Source organism: Zingiber officinale, chromosome 8B (assembly GCF_018446385.1).
Source record: "Zingiber officinale cultivar Zhangliang chromosome 8B, Zo_v1.1, whole genome shotgun sequence".
Taxonomy (NCBI): domain Eukaryota; kingdom Viridiplantae; phylum Streptophyta; class Magnoliopsida; order Zingiberales; family Zingiberaceae; genus Zingiber; species Zingiber officinale.
In genome coordinates, this window is record NC_056001.1 from 28,702,053 (window position 1) to 28,710,773 (window position 8,721).

The 8,721-nt window shown below is 37.3% G+C and overlaps 1 protein-coding gene across 1 annotated transcript; it reads left to right on the forward strand.

Annotated features, from left to right (window-relative positions):
• Nucleotides 1–1,753: 1,753 nt before the first annotated feature.
• Nucleotides 1,754–3,128, forward strand: LOC122017057 (noroxomaritidine/norcraugsodine reductase-like). The gene is made up of 5 exons (XM_042574530.1): nucleotides 1,754–1,911; nucleotides 1,988–2,195; nucleotides 2,260–2,476; nucleotides 2,587–2,693; nucleotides 2,777–3,128. The coding sequence occupies exons 1-5, from the start codon at nucleotides 1,817–1,819 to the stop codon at nucleotides 2,951–2,953; spliced, it is 804 nt and encodes a 267-aa protein (XP_042430464.1). The 5' UTR covers nucleotides 1,754–1,816; the 3' UTR covers nucleotides 2,954–3,128.
• The last annotated feature ends 5,593 nt before the right edge of the window (nucleotides 3,129–8,721 follow it).

Below are 8,721 nucleotides of genomic sequence, written 5' to 3' on the forward strand. Positions count from 1 at the left end.
AAAAAATGTAAGAAAATTGAGTCCTGATAGGTTCTACCGATCTAGAGTCGGATAGACTTAGATCATTTCCAATCGGTACCCTTTTACAGTATTTTGGTGTAAAAAGGATACCAAATCTCCTCCAATTGAGACCCCAAAATTTATACTAAAATGGTGTAAGCGAACAGTGCAGCACCATCTTGGTGTTGCACTATTCACTTGCACCAAAATAGTGCAAATACGGTTTATTTTAAATATAATATATTATAATATTATATTTATATTTAAAATATTCTTAAATATTATAAATTAATATTATTTAATTTAATTGAATTTATTATGTAAATTTTATATATTATAAATTTATATTAATTATTAACTTAAATAAGTAATATTTAAAATATTTGTTATATTACTAAGTTTATAAATATATTAAAATTTATAATATTGGTAATTTCTTTTAAATATTAGTATGTTTATTAAATTATTTCTAATAAAATTATAAAAATATTAATTTTTATTTTCTTGTAATTAAAAGTATAATATCATAAAAATTAGTTATTATGTACAATAAAATTATTAATTTTAATAATAATTATTATCGTAATAAAAATATTTAACAAATTAATATGTATATTGAATAATAAATTATAAGATAGAAAAATAGAATATTTTAAAAAATATTTTTTTTTTAGGTTAAGAAATAATGTATTTTAATTGGAGTTGGAAAAAATTTTAGTGCTCAAAACATACTAAATTAGTGTCCTACCATCTTATCTGTGCCCCTATCAATTTATTGGGATACTCACTTATTTGAGGACATTTTAAGAGAATAGTGTTCGAGTCAATTTTGGCATTTGAGTATATAAATTGGATCATTTTTAATCATAAAATTTATTTTGGTGCACTTTCAATATTAATTTGGTATCATTTGAACATTAAAAATTTTTCTAACTCCAACCAAACCAATGTACACCATTTCTTATACTAAAAAAAAATATTCTTTAAAATATTTTATTTTTCCATCTTATAATTTATTATTCAACATATATATTAATTTATTAATTTGTTAAAAAAATTTATTACGATAATAATTACTATTAAAATTAAAAATTTTATTATACATAATAACTAATTTTATTATGTGTTTGTTATGAAATTATCAATATTATAAATTTTAATATATTTATAATCTTAGTAATATAACAAATATTTTAAAAATTAATTATTTAAATTAATAACTAATATAAATTTATAATATATAAAATTTACATAATAAATTCAATTCAATTAAATAATATTAATTTATAATATTTAAAAATATTTTAAATATAAAGTTAATATTATAATATATTATATTTAAAAAATTCATATTTGCACTATTTTAGTGTAAGTTTTGGAATTTCTATTAGAAAAGATTTGGTATCCTTTTATATTAAAATGATGTAAAAGGGAACCGATTGGTTGGAGATGGTAGGACCATCTCTGTCCTACACCAGAAAGCTGAAATGTTGAATTTTCATACCAAGTCTGGCAGGAGTAAGGTTTAATCAACTAAAGTCGAGGCCTATCCACTATTCTGAACTGTTCAACACGTTATTCCTGCACAGATCCTCATGATCAACATTTTTTTTTTCCAACGATTGTTAGATCAGTCTTTATCCAAGGATTATTGGATGTTAAAATTAAGTTGATTTATTATAATAGTTATGGTCGAAATGTTTTACTTTATCCGGCTGGAAAAGATAATAATCAGGCGATTATTTATAGCGCCTTGTCTTCTCAAGTTTCTCACTGCACTGCTCTAGTCTTTCTAAAAAAAAATCAAAGAAGAAGCATGAACAGCGTGCAGGAACACACTCCCATCGACACAAACAGATGGTCTCTCTCCGGGACAACTGCTCTGGTCACCGGAGGCTCCAAGGGAATCGGGTAGTTACATTCCTCGATCGAATACTCCATCTCTTTCCATCTATATATTTCTACTCATCCATCTAGCTTAATTTAGGTATGCGATCGTCGAGGAGCTCGCCAGACTCGGATCGGCGGTGCACACTTGCGCCCGCAGCCAGGCAGATCTGGAGAAGTGCCTGCAGAAATGGCGCGATTCCAAGCTCAAAGTCACCGGATCTGTCTGCGACGTTTCGTCCCCGAGCGAGAGAGAGAAGCTCATGGCGACGGTGAAGTCCCAATTCGACGGGAAGCTCAACATTCTGGTAATAATTTCCTCAAATCCGAATACTCATGGAAACCGATTTGATAATATTCTTCGTTTTGCAGGTTAACAATGCAGGGACAGCGATCTTCAAACCGGCGATGGAGCAAACCCCGGAGGATTTCAAGCTCTTGATCAGCACAAACCTGGAATCGGCGTTCCACTTGAGCCAACTTGCTTACCCTCTCCTTAGGGATTGTGGAGGCGGCAGTATTGTGTTCATCACCTCCATCGCTGGCAATATTGGCCTGGCGGATATGTCTCTGTACGCATCCACCAAAGGTACTTCTTTCATATTGCTGATTGAATTTGCTCGAATCATTTGGAAGTATGAACTATTTGCTTCGAACTGTTTCTTCTCTCTCTCTCTCTCTCTCTCTTCATTTGATTAGGAGCAATGAATCAACTGACGAGAAATCTTGCTTGTGAATGGGCCAAAGATAACATTAGAACAAACAGTGTAGCTCCAGGGTACATAAGAACACCACTCATTGGCCCTGTAAGTTAACACCGCTTCTTATGATCTAGCTAGAAGAGAGATTTGATTTTGGCTGATGAATATGAATTTGTTTATTGTGGCAGTTTGTGCAAGATGAGGAATTTGTGGCGAGGGAGAATCATCGCGTGCCTCTCGGGCGTTTGGGGGAGCCGGAGGATGTGGCCGGCGTCGTGGCCTTCCTTTGCCTCCCTCCGTCTAGCTACGTGAATGGTCAGGTCATCGTCGTCGATGGAGGTAGAATTGTGAACGGAAATCACTAAGTAGCTATGGAGATATCTTTGAATAAGGTGGGTGGATGTTTGGAATTATGTTCTAATGAAGATCTCGAATAAGATGTTGTTGAACTCTTCATTTAAGTTGTTGTACGGAAAAGTTTATCACTATAATATTCTCTATGGCAATAATTTAATATAAAAATGGGTGTTTCAAATGTTATGAAGCAATTTTTTTCCCCAGTTTTTGGTGATGCATATCAATGATATACCAAGAGATTATAAGGAAAATCATCCAAAATAAAGTTCACTCATGTACTAGACCCCATTCCTCAAATACTCTTGTACTAGACCCCAACTATATGAGCCAAGTTATTAATGGTGAAGATTTTTTAAAATGAAATAGATTTTTAAACTCTGGTCAAATAATTTATTATCACTACCTAACGAAGTAGTATGGTAGAATTGAATTGATGAATGCCATTTGGACTCTTGTCAAATAATATTTTTTTGGATTATTATTATCATTATTCAAAAAAAACTAGTAACATGGTGGAAAAATAATATCGTAGGATTGATGATGCATTTGAATTTGAACTCTGCTCAAATAATGTCTTCTTGGATTATTATCATTAATTAACAAAGTAGTGATATGATAAAGAAATAATAAGATAAGATTGATGAATTTCACTATTGCTAAATAATATGCTTCTTGATCCTATCCGAGGTGAAAGTAGTTGGTTAGGATAGGAACGTGGCTCTTTTATTGATTGAATAAAGATTCCGTGTTATCCTATAATATAAAGAGTATTAGTGTCAGGTCAAGGAAGGAGTCTCGGTGTTAAGTACATGATTCAGGAGAAGAAAATAGTGAAAGAAAACTGTAACAATGAGTGTATGAAAAAATAGAGTGTCGCATATCATCGCATGTAGATGAAAACTCCTTTTTATAGTATAACTATTGTATTTATGCACATATCTCAAAATATTTACACATTTTTCAAATCACTAGAAAGGACAAACAATAAAAATGACTCTAGAACCTTTCTTTAAATAGGTCCACAAATCCCTGTTATTTGATATAATAGAAACTTCGAACGCGCGGTTTGTTTGCAGGATATTCTCTGTCTCATGGCATAAACTTCTAAAAGAGAGTAGGGTCTTGGGGCCCACACTGGGCCAACCGACCGTTACTCAAGAACGTTACCCGCTTGGGCTCGTGGAACATTCTGAGCGACTCGGTCTTTTTGCTTGAATATCATATGCTCGATCGTGCTGTAAGTCTAATCGACCGATCGGAAGGTTCGGTCGATTGGGTTTTCCCTGCTTATTGCCCCTACCGTCTTGAAGCCCGATCAACCACCCAAGGCTCGAACGGGCCATCCCAAGATCCACCGGCCACTCGAGGGTCGGTCATCTCTATAGCCTATTCGAGTGTGTCCTTGGTTTGATTAGTGACTCTGAAAGTTGACCGCTCCTTAACTTTGATTGTCTTGTCAGTCATTCTTTTCGACCTTGATCTATCTTCTCAATGGTTATATATATATATATATAACCATTGACACTAATAATAATGATGGTGATCCTGTCCGAGCGCTGAGTCGACGGATACTGGGGGCGTGGCGTTCTTCGCTGTCTCCGACTGGTGATGTGGATCTCTGGCGAACCTGCAAAGAAGCCGAGCCGGGAAGGGGTTCCCGGCGACGACCTTCCGACACTCAAGTCAGGCAACGAAGAAGAAAGGAGGCAGAGTAACTGTGGCTACAGTGATGAGAATTCTGCATACCTCCGTCGAAGTTTGGGGTCCTTATATAGGACCTCGGGGAGGCGCGGGCACACTTCTAGATGCGTGCACGCTTCCCCAAACGTACCTCCAAATGAGTGTGTCAGAAAAGCATGTCTGACACCCTTCCACAATCGTCCGAGCATATCCCTGACGTGACGGTGGAAACTTCCACCGTACGATACTCTATCCGGTCCGGTTGTCGACCATCCTGCTTGTCGGCGGCAGGCGTCTCGAGGATGATGTTTACCAGCTGTCACTTTCGTCCTTTTGCGTCTCTTGTCTGTTCCAGGACCAGGCGGTCTTGCCGCTCGCACTCCTAGCACTCGGGTACGTGTATGTATTGGACCGAGCGAGAAGATCCTAGGTCTTGTGCTCGGATGGGATCGCACCTCAGTGATCTGTGCTTCGACCGAGCGGCCTGTCCGCTTGGCCCATAAGCTCCTTTACCTTAAGCGTCGGAAGCTCGACCACAGGTCGAGCTATATTCCGATCGGCCTAGAGGACATCCGATCGATCGGTCAGATGTTCTGTCTGCTCGGTAGGACCTTGGGGCCGCCCCTATTGACCTTTGACCTCCATGTATCGTTGACCGCCGCTGACATGGGTGTCCCGTTCTTATCATCGGATCAGATGATGATGATGATAATACCACAAAGGTCAAACTTTATCTTTGCATTGAAATTTGATTCATGTGCCATTTAGTGTTTTGCCTGTCTTGGAGATTTGGTTCATGTCTGCGTCAATCAAACTACAACAATTAGCGTCTGCCAAGGAGTGCTGAGTCATAACTTCGGCAAATGCAAGGAGAGATGATTAGAAGTGTAAAAACAGGAGGATTTTTTTTTTGTTTAGCATCATTTTTCTTTAGAGATGCATTCGTGTCGTCAAATGATTGGGGTGGATTAAGAAATTCATCAACAGAGTTTTGAAGTACTTAGTAGCTATTAGAAGATGCGCTCAACACGACACAAGTGGGACAAACCTACTCTAAATAATATAGCAAATAGAAAGATATACAAAATAGTAAAATATAAAAATATAAAAATTCAAAAATAGATAATAATAATAATAAATATAAAATTTTAAAATATATAAATAAATACATTTATATAAAAGTATGTATAAGAAATAAATTATGAATATATAAAAAATAAATTTTCTAATTAGATAAATATGTACATGACTTTCATCAAAAAATATTATTCATCCAAATTTATTTATTTTTCCTTTACTAAAATAAATTAATACCCTATTTATATGGGAGGATGAATTTAAAAATTGATTAAAAAAAATTATGTACAATAAATTTTGGACTGTTTATTTCAGGTGAATTATTTATCCTGGTTCTTTTACTTATTATAAAATAATAAATCATTACATTTACGAATAATCAATTTTTAAATACTTTTTTTTATCCATGAACAACTTTCCTTTTTCTTTTATGTATATGTCCTCAACCACGAGAGCCACGGGCATTCTAAGTCGCGACATTACATTGCCGACCTAATATGATCCTACGCGGGGTAGCACCATCTCTCAAAACCCTACGTGGGCCGCAATACCTCGTGTAGCCCTGTGGAGGTGGCAATGCGTGGTTGCCTACCTCGCGTGGCCTTGCGTGAGGCAATGTAGCTTTGCGCGGTCACGAGCAACAAACGACCATGAGTCGTGGCTGACCCTACATGGCCACACTATGCAGCCACTAGTCATCATGCTCGGTTACAATCGTAGGGCAGCCCTACATGACTACCCCATGCAATCGCGAGTTACGGACAACCTCACTCACAAGCATAGCCGCCCAACACAACCACGAGCAATCTTGATCATAGGCACAATCAACTTTGTACACAACTAGGGTGGTCAAATAGACCCTTATGGAGGGACAAACAGACCCATCAAGAAAATATCATATGATAAAATATGGTTGACCAATGCATCATCCCAATGGATTTGAAAATTTCTAACCGAATCCAAGGAAATATATATATATATATATATATATATATATATATATATAACACAAACTTCCAAAAAGAGAGTACAAGCCATCAAACCTTGGAGCTCACATTGGGTCAATCGCTGTTACTCAAGAACGTCGCCCGCTCAAGCTTTCAAAACACATTGAGCGACTTGGTCTTCACTCGGCCTTTTTGCTTGTATTAAGGATGCCATATGCCCGATTGGGATGTAAGTCTGATCGGCTGATCGGAACTCGGAAGGCTCGGTCAGTTGGGTTTTCCTTGCTAGCCCCCTACCATCTTGAGGCCCGATCGACCATCCAATCGGCCATCCCAAGATTTGACCGGCCAATTGAGGGTTAGTCGTCCATTCGGATGTGTCCTTGGCTCAATTGGTGACTTTAAAGGTTGATTGCTCCTTGACTTTGACTGCTTTTTTCAGCCTTGACTTATCTTTTAGGGGTCCATCTTTATCACTGTATCACTTCTAAATCATTATTATTATTGTTAGTGATGTGATTTGAACTCTTGCCAAATAATATCCTTTAATAATTATCATTATTAATTCAATAAAATAATGACAAGATAATATATAGGGTTGATGATGTCATTGTTAGGATGTTTAAGTTTTGTTTAACTAATTTTGAGATGGGCAATCTTCTCTCCTGATATATATATCAAATAAATTTGAAACATACTTAAAGTTGATTGATATATAAATTTGAAACATACTTAAAGTTGATTTTCTCACTAAATATAGCAGTTGACTATAAGTTGATCCATGATTATCTCCCTTCATATAATACGATGACGGACTCTGATGAGCATCTAGAATGAGCGTAATAACTTTTTACTACAATTAATCGTTAACTTTTAAAATGATATCGTTTATTTCAATCGTAGTAAATCATGAGGGGCATTTTGTCCTAGCACAATAATACTTTACATGGAAAGATCGTATACTCAATTTTTTTAAAGAAAAATTAGTACCTAGTTGACTTCAAGCAAAGCCCTCGCGCCTAAGTGTCTTAGAGCGTCGAGCCGTTTAATGGAATTTCGAGCAAGCTTAGCTCTTGCGCTCTGCATGACACTCACGTTAAGAAAGTTTTGAGGATGAAGAAGCATAAGGGTGATAGGGAACAAGAACTCTAAAATACCGATCGGATGTACATTGAATTAGACTTAGCAAATTTTTGCAAAAGTTGTTGAGTTGCCACAGAAGGCTATTGCTAAATGCATAGGAAAGCTACGCCTGATCGGTGGTTACAACATCGAGGAGCGTCTCCATGATCTTCTCCCTTTTATGAACGTTGCTAGGACCTCCGTTGCAAAATAGTAACCCTTTTTAAGCTGTTGAATGGTCCCCTCGATGCCATAGCCGAACAGGCAGATGGTCCAATATGTCAACATCTGGTTGAAATCCCTAGAGCGGAGATACTCCACCCTGTAGGTTTCCAGTCGAGCGGCGTCTCTAAATCCTAGCACCTCCAATCGGAAAAAAGGCAGCTTCTTGATAAATGGCAGAGCTGTGAACGTCACAACCGAGTAGCGACTTTAAACCCTGAAACACACGATCGGGATGAAGAATTGCAGAACATACTAACCATTCAATCAGTCGGACTTGCAGCCTCCTTCAACGAGACTTGAGAAGGAGGCTTGTAATACAGTGATGAAAAGAGGCCCCATAAAAATGAGTCAAAGCGAGAAAGAACGGCTGACGTGGAGGTCAAAGCAAAAACAGTCGAAGCACAGGTCCCCAGGATGGGTGTAGTGGGTTGAACAAGCTATATGGCCGGATGGACAGGGCTGTTCAGACTGCCGACCGCGGGGAGTCTGTGTCAGTGGTAACAGATAAGACATAAATCCCCCGGACCCTCGTCCTGCCTGCACGCCATGGTCGGTCGAATGGAAGGCAATCATCTGACAACAAAAAGGCTGAATAAAGGAAGATAGCTCTATTTAGTATGAATCGTCCTTGCCGAGCAGCCTCCGGTCGACGTCTAGTCGGCCTACAGTGGGATCCACCTGCGCATCTCATCATACTTTTTTGGAGTATTGTGTCACTGACAACG